Raw genomic sequence first — 13,233 nt, forward strand, 5'->3', positions numbered from 1 at the left:
GCTCAGAGGCACAACTACCGAGGGTTGAGCTATGGGTTTAACAAACGAAACCTACTTGACCTAAAGGGATTGGTAATTATATTAAACCGTGAGGTCACGCACCTACACCTTATAATAAATCCTATTTCCTCACAACAGAGTGGACAATCCGCTTTTTGTGGGATTTGTGGGAGCAAATGAGGCAAACCATGCAGAACTTGACCATTTTGCGCTGGATGATGCTCTGATCCAAGATCTGCTATGCATTGGACAAGAAACAGCCATCACAAGGGGTGGGGACTAATTCCAAGGGTGTTACCACTGCATTGGCATGTGGAGTTCCATTAGTGTACATTTGTCTGGCAGCTACATGGGCATCTTTCTATGCATTGACAAAGCATTTCTGTCTTCACAGCCAGGTTCGCAGAGAAGGTCATTTCACCCACTCTATCCCACAGGACTTTTATAATTGAACCAATTCACAGACCGATCTTCGAATAGGTAATGCTTTCGTATGTATTTAGAAGGTGAGGAATCTATGACTAAAAGTCTCTATCAGAAGAATAAGTTACTTACCTTTGGTAATGGTCTATCTGATAGAGACTACTAGTAACAGATCCCTTAACATATAATTATCCCCAGGCTTGAGATTGGATCCCGAAAAATTGTTGCCACAGCATCTCTGCGCGCCGGGGGGTGGCACTGCGTGACGACGTCCGTGGACGTGGCGTCAGCGAGGTCACATAACTCCCACCCCGGAGCGCTGATGTCAGTTTTCCTTCTTTTCCGCGTGCAACACGGATCCGGAGTGAGTTCCCTTGACCTGTTTTCAGGCCTCTTTTAACGCCATTGCGTTGGGAACAGTGTGCAATGCCTTTGGGTTTCAAGGTGTGTGCTTCTTGTATGCGTCAGATGTCGGCGACGGACCCTCACTCTATTTGTATGTGGTGCTGGGCAAGCACCATGATTCTACGGACTGCGACGCTTGTCAGCATCTCAAGTTGAAGTGCCGGCCAGAGCGCCGGATAAAAATTTCTATCGCCCGCTTGTCCAGATTGGTCTTGTCACAGCGTCCGTCCCCTACATCGGAAGGGTCCAGAAGCTGCGGATTCCGGCTGCAGCATCGTCCTTCACGAGGCTCCACTGGCATTGCTCGCCCGCCGGTTAGTCCTGCAGTTTGTCACTGAGGCCTGATCCTCGTTCTGGAGAGGGCGCGGGTTCCACTCGGGACGTGCGCCCTCTGTTAGAGATGATATCTAGCCGCGGATTCTACACAGAGCTGCTCTGCAAGCAGATTTCCAGGGACAGGGCTTTCCCCTTTCAGGGCCCTAGTATTTCAAATCAGGTGTCAGTGTATATCGTGGCTCTGCACTTTTGGCTTGGAAAGTTGTGAAAAGTAACTGACGTCCGTACACTGGGGTGTCGCCTATATAGGCACCGTGCACGTCATTTCTGACGCCGACAAAGCCATGCTGAGCCAATCGATGGCACCTGCTGGTGCACAGGTGGTATTGCTCAAGAAAAATTTACGGAGCCAGTCCGGCACTCGGAGATAATTCTCAGGTAAGGCATCTGCGACGAGATAGTCTCTACCAGATAAGGTGTTACCAAAGGAAAGTAACTTGTTCATCTGTTGCTGAAGAACAATAAAGCATGTCCGCAGTCTCACTTTCCTTCAGCTTGTTTTACCATCTGTCTTTGACCATTACTGCTATCCCAAGGTTTTTGAAAATCTTTCTGCTTTGCTACTTCAGCCTTCTGGTTATCATTCTTGTGTACTCCTTTATCTCATTACTCAAATTATGTCACAGACTAGTCCTTTAACACTTTTTTTTTATTTATCTCTTCTTTTCAATATTCTTAACCTCGTTTTGAAAGTATTTTGATAAATTGTGATAAATAAATAAACCTGCAGTTAGGAATCAAGAACTTTTTAACCTCTCAGGTTTCTGTAAATAGTAAAACACAGAAGGATTAATTCTGTCATTGCTGTTTAAAATAGGGAAATCTTGTTTTAAACTTTTAGGATTGTTGATAGGGTTTGGTAGTGTTTCCATTGCATATAAATGTATATTCCCCTGAGACTGTTGACTTTGTGAATATGACGATGACCATAATGATGAAAACATAACGGTTCATGATAATTTTCTGCATCGTCTTTAGTCAGCACCTGGAAGCTGAGCAACAAGATGTTCCATGCCCTAGATATGTTTTTTTTCCGAAGGCCTCTGTCCTCTTCAATTCTCAGGGCAGCACTATTGGTAGTGGCCGTTGCAATGCAAGTGCAGAAGAGGAAAGATACGCCCTCCTGCGATGTGTGGCTTGTGACAGCAGCAAAGCCAGGCCAAGAAAGTGAGCTATTACTATATTTTTCTTAGTACAGGGAAAAGAGCGGAGTGCTCAGGTGGTCCTGCTCCACAGAGTAAACTGGGCACTGCTATGTAACCAGATCTGGTGTCTGCCTGAAAGCGAACTTGCCAGAGGAGTGGCGACATCACCTGTGTCCACCCCATGTTGCAAAAGCTTACTACCTGTTCCTGAAACACCTAGAAGTCAGCATGCTTTCTGAGGGAGGAGTGGAGACTGTCAACCCTGATGGAGGAGTGACTGTCCAGGAAGAGCAAGGTACAGTGTGATAACTGTATGGCAGGTCTGCAGAACTGGTGTACTGTGGGGAAGGTCTATGTGCCCTGGTGTTTGGAGGCCCACAACTCTCCAGTGCGGTTCCTGTTGAGAATCATGAACCCGCAGGGTGACCTGAGCCACTGACCCCTATCTGTGAAGCTACAGTGTGACTTGAGTCACAGTGCCCGAATTGTGAAACTGATGCGTGGCCTGAAGCCCCACTGCACCTGCACCCATTTCCAGCATGACACAGAGATACTTTGCATTCTGAGATCTTTGCATACCTGAAGCCATGTGCCACCATCCTATCAGCCAGGCCTGTGTTGAGGTCTGATTTGCCGTAACCAGGCGATGTATGGCTGCTCTGTTCTTAACCTGAGCGTGGCTGCAGCAAGCACTCGCCGACCTGCTGTGAGAAGATCCAGCTTTCCTCTGAACAGCCATCCCCGTTCACAGTCTCCTCACCCAGATGATACTGGCAAGGGGGCAGAGAGGAGCTGCTGGCTTGCACTTGGCCCCAGAGAAGACGAGGAACCATCAGGCCACTCTCTGACTAGCACCAGCCCATTCATGGACTGAAAGATATTTGTTGGTAAGAACGAATTAACAGAGTGTTAGAAAACTGAGAGCTAACATAAACGTACAGGGCTAATCTGTACCCAAGGTTAATTGTGCTAGAACCAGACCTAAAGAAGGAACCGCCAGGGACAGTAGCAACCAGGGGCGCCGTCCTACTCTAGTCTCGGGAGACTAAATGTCATTATGTACATTTTGCTTTGTGTAATGTTTATTATTTAAGTTTCTTCTTGGAAGTCAGACACTGAGTTGAACAGTCATTTACTATTCTAATGTGTGTTGAGTACTGAGCTTGAGCACCTCCACGCTACTTCCCTGGGGGACCTGCTACTGATCGCCATCACTACCACAAAGTTAATTGCCGGAGTGCTCATACCTGGGCCTGTTTACAGAGCCATAATAGAATGCATTGCTGGACATCACAGAAAGACGACCTCAACCCCCGGTCGAAGCTCAGTAGCCCCTACTTGCTCCGTATCGACCTCCTTCCCTCAAAGGATTTGGCATTCTTTCTGTTCAGATGCCCCAAATAGTTTTTCTAGAAGATGATGACTCAATGAGTCAGGCAGTTTTCTTCCCCCACTGGGCATAGATGGTGGCGTCTGTAGCCTTCAGAATGCTAGTGGCTTGGACACTTTTGATTAAGTGGACTAGGGAGTGTCCTTCGTGATCCCTCCCAGAGGAAGTGGCCTCATTCACAGCTGTCCTGTGTAAGGCATTGGAGGTCCTTGAATTACCTCTGGAGAAAAATGAGGAAAATGTCTTCCCAGGAATCCTGTTTTGCCACCCTCTGCAGTGAAGACCTTGCTCACATTCACTGACGCCCAGATGGACTGGATTTTGTTTGCCTAGAGCAAACCAGCTCCTACTCCTGCAGTAAACCGCCAAGTCTCCCACCACCATTGTCAAGGTCTTGGAGCCACAGAATTTTTGAGAGCTCAAGAAAGAGGTGAGGAGTCTACGGCTAGTGGAATAGACGCCAGGGAGATCATTATCATGGGAAAGTGGGAGGTGCTGATGTGGAGAGAAGCCTGCACTGGCCACGAGGAGGATGCCATCCATGCAATGTTTATGCTTAGAGGATGTAGAAAATGGGGTTTAGACTTTTCTCAAGCTGTATCGAAAGCAAAATAGAGATCGGACTTCCTTTGCACTGCACACTGGCCTTTTTGGGTTGAGGTGGTAAAATCCCCATCTGAGGTTGTTGGATTTAATCGGGACAGTTGTGCCAAGCATGCACTGCTGGGAAATGTAGACATGGAGAAAAAAAAATATTTAAAGAGTTTGGTATTCCAAGCATTTGTTGGTTTTCAAAAGCGACCGAACTAGAAAACGTAAACATCCGCGGCAAGCACCAAGATTAATGATGGTGAAAGGGCATCTTTTTAATTTCTGAAGCGTGCATTAAAATAGTTGAATTTGACTTTGAGCATGTGGTTATAGTTGACTAATCAAAATAGAATATTAAAAAATGTGGTTAGCTAGAAACAGCCCAGTCATCATTACACTGTGAACGACTTTTAAAGTACTTAAAGTGTTACCTACTTCATCTATAACTCAGAGTGGTCACTGGTTACAACATTTGCATGCACTGCCCATTCCCATATTTTAAAATGGAAAAGATCAGACACTACATTAAAGTACAAATGTTGTTCTTTGTTTACCCTTAGCTTAAAACAGATGGAGCAGGAAGACATAGACCTGGAATTAGAAGAGCAGCGTGCAAATACCAAGATAAAAGCAATTAACATTCAAAAGGCAAAGCTGGCTGTTGAACTCATGCAGCTCATAAAGGTACACCTCATATAATAATTGCATTGTTCTAATTACGATTTCTTTATTTACTGTTTCAACAGTGAGGAACTATTTTTCTTTGTCTAAAGATGGATGGTGAAGTAAGAAAACAGGTGAAAGTGAGGTTCCGTTACCAGGAAAGCCAAGATAGGAATTTTCCCCTTTGTTAGGTGGACAATTTAAAGACGCTGGAAGAGGCCCTGGATTGTTCTTTTCTTCGATGATTGCAATTGAAGCTATTGATATAATAAAATAAATTGCCAGGCCTGTAGATTTTGAAATAATAATGCCACAAAGCTAAATGCCTGATAGTGCCAGGCCTGTAGATTTTGAAATAATAAAGCCACAAAGCTAAATGCCTGATAGTAGCACTTAAAAAAAATATTGCAATCTGTTTGCTTGCTTTGGTAGAATGTGAGGTAGCGTTATTGTAATTGTATTGTAATTGGATTTAGATAGCGCATACTACCCGTGTCGAGGCGTTTAAGTGCTTTTTGGGTGAGTAGCCCACTACTCTGGAACCTATAAAGGATTAGTGGTGAATTAGTATTGTAGAAATATGAAAGTAATTTGAGTTGTGAATATGTTAGTTAGTTATTTGGATCGAGAAGGATAGTGGATGAATATAAGAGGGAAAAGCTTTGTATTTATATAGTGCTTGCCACCATGTTGAGTTGTTGAAGTGCGTTTTCGGTGAGTAGCACGCTCCTCTAGCACCCATAAGGATTAGTGGTGAATTAGTACAGTGAAATATGAAAGTAATTTGAGTGGTGGACTGTTAGTCTGTTGTTTGGTTTGAGAAGATTTATTCATGCACAAGTAAACCTCTTATAGGTGCTTTAATGTGGGTTGTGGGGTGGAGTAAACGTGTTATAGCCTCTGCATATTTATTCATGCAGAAGTAAACATTTTATAGCCGCTTTGATTTGGGCTGTGGGGTTATAACGTGTTATAGCTTCATCTGTATATTTATTCATGCACAAGTAAACCTCTTATAGCCGCTTTAATGTGGACTGTGAGGTGGAGTAAACGTGTTATATCCCCCCTGAGAATATTTATTCATGCACAAGGAAACCTCTTATAGCCTCTTAGATGTGGGCTGTGGGATGGAGTAGACGTGTTATAGCACCTTTGGAATATTTATTCATGCACAAGTAAACATCTTATAGCCCCTTTGATGCGGCTGTTGGATGGAGTACATGTGTTAGTCTCCTTAGAATATTTATTCATGCACAAGTAAATATCCTACAGGCTCTTTAATGCGGGCTGTGGGATCGGGTAAACGTGTTATAATCTCCTTAGAATATTTATTCATGCACAAGGGAACATCCTGTAGCATTTTTAATGCGAGTTTTGGGATGGAGTAAATGTGTTATAACCCCCTCTGTATATTTATTCATGCACAAGTAAGCATCCTATTGCTGCATTAATGTGGGTTATGGGGTGGAGTAAACATTTTATAGCCTCCTCGGTATAATTATTCATGCACATATAAATATCGTATAGCTGCTTTAATGTGTGTTCGTGAGGAGCAAACATGCAGTAGCCGCTGCCGTGTATGGGTTCACGCAGCAGGACTAAACAAGGAATAGCCTCTTCAGTGTGTGCGCAGAGGTAAACGTGTTATATTATCTTTATTATGTGTGCTTGAATGGGGTGTTATAGCTTACTTAATTTGGGTTATGAGGTGAAGTAAACGTGTTATAGTATCTTTGCTATATGTGTGCTTGCATGGAGGTGTTGTAGCTTACTTAATCTGAGTTATGAGGTGGAGTAAAGGTGTTAAAGTCTATTTAAACATGCTATAGCCTCTTTAATTTACGATTGTAAAAAGTAAGTATGGGAGAGCCTCTCCAGTATGTGTCTACATGCACAAAGAATAGACATGATATGCATAGCCTCTTCAACTTATATGTGTGCGTGGACAATTATGTATCAAAGACAACTTTACAGCTTTTCTTATGCATCCATCTGTCTTCTATAATTTGAAATAACATTCAGATTACCATTAACTTTCAGTGCAGATCTTTGATGCGCCTAAACCTATGTGTGTGTAGCGACTGTTTAATGTTTAACTCCGCCAATCTAATGAAAGGAGAGTTAGATGATACAGTAATATGGGTTTAACACTGAATCAGTACCAACAGTTGCTTTGTCCCTCAGTTCAAAGCCAAATCGTAGGGAAATGGAAACTCAAAACATAAAGTGACCAATAATGATTTACAAATACTTGAGCTACATTAGTATTAACTTGTATTGAAGAGAGCATGCCTTCTGTTTGCTTGTGCTGCAACATTTTTTTTATATGGCTTAGCATACTTCTTTACACATCTTGTGTGTTTTTACATCCTCTTTGAGATGTCTTTAATTTTTAAACATGATTTGGCATGCCTACTTTGCATTCAACTTAGAATTGCTCTGCTATGTCTGCCTTGCCCTTTTTCTTTTGCCTTTGCCTCTGTATGCCTATTTTGTTTGCAGTGTGGCCTCTTTGGTCCTCCTTTTACCATGCCTTGCCAAACGATCCTTAGGTGCATGTCACTCGGCCTTGTTTCTTATGCTTCAGAAGTATCTTTATTTTTTTTTTTTGGTTTACATTTGCATGGCAGTGTGAAAGTGTCTTGCCACTACTCTTTAGAAGCTTGATCTCAGCTTGAACATCAAACAGCGTACCTCTTCCATGCAAAAATGGCCTTTTGTGTGAATATCGATCAGGTCACCAACTCTCCATGGGTACGATTTAGACTGGTTAGAGTTCTTGTGAACCCCTGTCATGCTACCATATTGGACCCTACCTCTCAAGGACTCTGTGATAGAACTTTTTTTCAGCTAATATTCCACAGGGCTGTTGCCTAGTTTTATTTAGTGTCCACATGCACACTGACTTATATCATACGATCTTTGGTGTAGAGTCCATGACTTATACGGATGACTTTGTTTTGCCTTAGGTCTATCTATTCCAGAATGAATACTATCCTACTGAAGGGCAGTGCCTGCAAAGCTGAGGTCCTGATCTTTGGTTTAGACAGCCTGTGGAGTAACCCCTTTAGATGAGCTTGCCACCTTGCACTGCAACCAAGTTAAACAGCTTAGATTACGATTTGACAAGGAATTCCATGTCGGGGATCAGATGAACACAGTCAAAATCAACTGATTCCCTCTGATTAGTGTTCTTAAGAAGATCCTTCCATTCATACTTAAACATCTGCAAGCCATGGTTGTGAAAGCACACATACTTTCCAGATTACACAATGCAAATGTAAGCTAACACTCTTGCCCCCACATGCATTAAGCATTTTTTGAGTCGCAAACGGTGCGATTCCTTAAAATCGGCCGTTTGCGATTCCAAAAATGCTTTTTCAGATGCATCATTATTTTGTAATGGAAAAAGCTAATTTTGCGACTTTCCAGAATGCGATTGCATTTAAGGAATCGCAAATTTGCGATTCCTTAAATGCAATGCATCATTTTTTATAAAATTGCGATTTTGAAGATTGCAAGTGCAATTTACCACGAGGTTGAACCTCGTGGTAAATTGCGAAAAATGTTTAAAATGTTCAAATATACATTTTAAACAATGTCATGTTACAGACACACATGTCCTTAGGACATGTGTGTGTGTGAAACATCCATTTAAACAAACATTTCAGGGGTGCACGGGGGGGTCCTTTGGACCCCCCCCCTGCACCCATGGAATGCATCAACATTATGCGAGTTCAAAATTGCGAATTCGCAATTTCCATTGATTCCTATGGGCCTTTTGGCCCATAGGAATCAATGGGAATAGCGAATTCGCAATTTTGAACTCGCATAATATTTGCGATTCGGTAAAAATTGTGATTTTTACCGATTCGGAAATATTATGCACTTTTTTTGATGCATCCCGTTTTGGGAATCCATATTTGCGAATCGGTAAAATTCGCAAATTTGGAAACGCAAAACGGGAGTTTGATGCATGTGTGGGTTGAGGTCCATTTGGTGACTCATCTAGAAATAAAATCTCACCTTTTTTGTGGTGTCACGTGATGAAAATGTGATCAAGTAAAAAAAAAAATATATATATATTTTTTTTTTACTTTTACCTATTTTTGACAAGTTTTTCAAAACACTTTGCCCTCGGTGCCCCAAGCAATGGCTTGGTAGTCCCTTTTCCCTTTCATATTTCAAAATGGTTAACAAGCAACCCATTTGTTCTACTTAAGTCAATCGGTCAATAAAAACTTTATTTCGATTTTACAACTTTATAATCATAAATGTGCATTAATACTTTAGTTCATTGCATCAAAAGAAGAACTTTTACTGCATACTTACATTTAGTACACCATAAAACCAGAGTGCACTTATAAAACGAATTCAAGCTAACCATCCATTTTCTTTGTGATATAGATAACTTGATAAATGTACGACACTACTTAAAATTAATGACATTGCAAAGCCAGAGTGCACATATGAAACAAAATAAAACTAACCGTCCAGTTTCTTTCTACTATTAATAGCTTGTCTAAGATATAACACTACATGAACACAGACTTCCTCTGTTTCTAGGTTTTGCAAAAACACCAGTGCTGTCCTACGGAGTCTTCTCTTATATTTCTTTATCAATAACTTTGTGAATGCACATCTGGGCACATTACAATAATGACAGAAATCAAACAATCAATCAGAAAAACATAACATGGAGCATTCCTTGGGAAGATATTACTGCAAGGGCATTTCTCTAACTCTATCCACCATTCATTTCAATTTGGGAAAGAGACAATGCAATACACCATATTTACTCTTAATTATTATTATTATTATTAATTGGGTTTTGTAAAGCGCAAACAACCTGGAGGCCTCGTAGCGCTGTGTATAGTCAGACTATTGTAAAGGAAAGAAAGTTAAATGAACAGATAAGTTTTCAAATCCTTACGAAATTTTAGAAGGCTGGGTTCACTCCGAAGGGGAGTGGGCAGAGAGTTCCATGCCTTTGCGGCATTCCAAGAGAAGGAACGCCCGCCCCATCTGGTGCGTCTGATCTTGTTGACAGTGGCCAGAAAAGCAGTACTAGATCGCAGCGATCTCTGAGGAAGGTAGGGGTTTGCTAGGGAGCAGATCATGGTAGGGGCAGTCTTCCACATGGCTTTATGCATGATACAAAAGGATTTGAACAACACTCTGGCCTTAATGGGAAGCCAGTGCAGTTTCCTCAGGGCCATTGTGCCTGATTCCCGTTTGTTGAGGCCTAATAAAAGGCGGGCTGCAGCATTTTGTGTCACCTGCAACTTCCTTATTGTAGAGGTGGGAGCCCCTAAGTATAGGGAGTTCCCATAATCCAAACGGGACAAAATAATGGCTTGCACCATTATTCTACGGGCTTCGAAGGGGAGAAGTGGTAGCACCTTTCTCAGCATACGCATGAGCCCAAAACAAGTGGCGGACAGAGTAGTAGCTTGTTGCAGAAAGCTAAGGTTAGTGTCCAGCCAGATGCCTAGACTCTTTATATGGGACTTTGGTTGGGGCGGAGGGCCCATACACGGGGGCCAGTCCGACATAGGACTGGGGATGGTTGAGTTGCCTAGCATCATGAGCGCCGTTTTCTCGCCATTTAGTTTTAAATGCGAGGTAGCCATCCACTGAGCGACCGCTACCAAACAATTACTTAGATTCGAAGGGGAAGAGTCAGACTGGTTCATAGATACAACTAATTGTGTATCATCGGCGTAAGTCACTATGTCAAGGCCGAACGAGTGCACTATATCAGCAAGAGGCTGCATATAAATATTAAAAAGGGTAGGGCTCAAAGCCGAGCCCTGGGGCACACCTTGGTCCAGGGGCCAAATTTTTGAATGGGTGGTGCCCTCAACAACCTCAAAGGAGCGATTCTCCAAAAAAGACTGAAGCCAGTGCATGGCCTTCCCAGAAATTCCCATTTGATGGAGGCGGTGAAGGAGAATGCTGGTGTTGACAGTGTCGAAGGCGGCACTAAGGTCGAGCAGCATGATTGCTGTAGTGCCGCCCTGATCCATTTGTTTCCTGGCCAGCTCAGTTACCGCCAAAAGAGCCGCCTCAGTTCCCAATTTGGGACGGAATCCAGCTTGGGAATCATGAAGTAGATGATGATTTTCTAAGAATTGGGTAATGGACGTGTTAATGTGTTTTTCTAAAAGTTTGCTGACCCACGGAAGGAGAGAACTAGGTCGATAGTTGGCCATGTTCTCCGGGTCCAAGGTAGGCTTTTTCAGTAGAGCCTTAACTTGGGCACATTTCCAGGCAGTGGGCACTGAGCCTGTGGTAATAGAGGCGTTCAAAATATTAAGAATGACAGGTTTGATGGTGTCCTCGATTTTTACTAGCTGGCAGGGGGGGGGGGGGCAGGGTCCGTAGGAGATCCAGATTTAATTTTCTGCATGAGGGCCTCAAGTGAGTTCTCATCCAGCAATGGAAACTCATCTAATTTTGGAGTCATGGTGTTTAGTAAAGTGGTTCCTGTATTCTGGAACAGATTGGGTGGGTTAAAAACAGAGGCAATTTTCTGTATTTTACTGTGAAAATATTCAGCTTGACTATCACAGCGGGTCTGGACTTTGCTAGGGTCAATGGGAGTCGGAGGGGTATCAATCAGGAATTTAGCTATCCGAAAGATTTCTCTAGATGAGTTGGAGGCGGTAATAATTTTTACTTTAATCGTATTAAAAAATATTTCAGATATCTATCATTGATACAAACCAAAAAAGATTGCATTCCCTCATCAGCTAAGAGTGTAGAATGTGATCTATAGCTTATCTTTTATCTGATGGCAGAGGATCTTTCCTCATCCAAATGCTGAAGGTACAATGTCATTAATTTCCCTCCTTCCCATCCTTTCCAACCTGCTAGGATCCTCAAAATAATGAGAACATTCTAATTTATCACAGAAATGTTTAATATATCTTAACCAGGGTATGCAACCTGCCTGGTCGAAACGTAACAGTCCTGAATTATCATTATGTTTAGTTGTGCCTCAGCCTTTATCCATACCCTGTGCCATAGTAAAATAGATTGTACCTTAAGATCTTTAACAAACTTCACTGCCATTTCAAAATGGCACAGCAAGGACAGACAGCTTGAGGGAACTGTGAGTTATCTCTTTAGACACATGGTCTCAGACTGTTGTATCCTTCTTACAGTCAGGTGTCCCCAAATGCCTTTGCTATAGGTTGCCACAGATATATATTTGACTTGATAATATACATAATCGCCTCATGGGCTTCATGACTATCCTAGAAAAAAATGCAAAGGGGGCATGGCATGCTTTCACAAATTGGTAATTTGTAGACAGTATCTACTGTTTCTAAGATCCCTATGACTCAAAGAAGACACCCAGATAAAATCAAGTCTTAATCTCTACTAATGGTGTATCTTTAACATAGAAGAGGGTGGGGGAGCTCTATTAGAGTCACAAGTCCATGGTAAATGGCTTAAAAAGATTGACCTTGAGGTCTAAACCTGCTGTGAATGATTGAAAGCTACCCAGTAATGATTGAAGGACAATTGGGGTACAGGCCATTAAAACCACATGATTCACATAAAGCCTGGGGATCAGATGATGGCCTACCTGTAGCATGTCCATGCACCAAGGACACCTCAAGGTGGAAGGTTGGTCGATAACAAGTCCGAACATCCCAATTTCCTTTTTTGGAAATGAATATCACCAACCCCGACCAGATGGGCAATTTCCCAGTTTTAATGGTAGCCCTTAACACGTTAGTCAACAACGGACCCCATTGATTGATATTTACCTTGAATATATCGGCTAAATCCTGCCAGGCCCAGGAGGATTTGCATTTGGGCGCTTATTTGTAGCCATATACACTTTCTGTAATGTGGGCACAAATACAGGGACTTCTCCAGTTTTCTAGGTCAACAACTTCATATTCTGGTTAAAGCCATATAGGCGCCCCTCCTCCCCCGTGACTTTTGAGTAGATTGTGGAAAATTACCTACCAATTTCCTGCATAGTAATAGCCACTTCCAGGGTGTGGGCCTTCTCGACTCTGACATATTCATGGTTTATAACTTGCCAAAATCTAGTTCTGTATTTTTCATTGCTAGCAGTGACCAACACTGCCAAAGCCTCCTCTTTTATCTCTTTTGTTTCCTCATTGTAAGTGTTTTTTATACTTCTTTCTGCATAATGCGATCTCTGACTATCATCTCTTCACTCTTTTCATAGCCACCCAAAGAGCAGCATGAGCTACTGTGCAGTTATGGTCTAACAATCCCCCTGGTTTTAAAGCC

At 42.5% G+C, this 13,233-nt stretch overlaps 1 protein-coding gene across 1 annotated transcript in view; it reads left to right on the forward strand.

Annotated features, from left to right (window-relative positions):
* The window catches only part of SMC5 (structural maintenance of chromosomes 5), a 628,567-nt gene that overhangs the window by 334,055 nt on the left and 281,279 nt on the right, over positions 1-13,233 (forward strand). The window contains exon 16 of the mRNA XM_086961254.1: positions 4,851-4,974. Within this exon, the coding sequence (XP_086817380.1) occupies positions 4,851-4,974 (124 nt within the window). The remainder of the gene's footprint in view (positions 1-4,850; positions 4,975-13,233) is intronic.

The sequence above is a fragment of the Lissotriton vulgaris genome, chromosome 3_1 (assembly GCF_964263255.1).
Source record: "Lissotriton vulgaris chromosome 3_1, aLisVul1.2, whole genome shotgun sequence".
NCBI lineage: Eukaryota > Metazoa > Chordata > Amphibia > Caudata > Salamandridae > Lissotriton > Lissotriton vulgaris.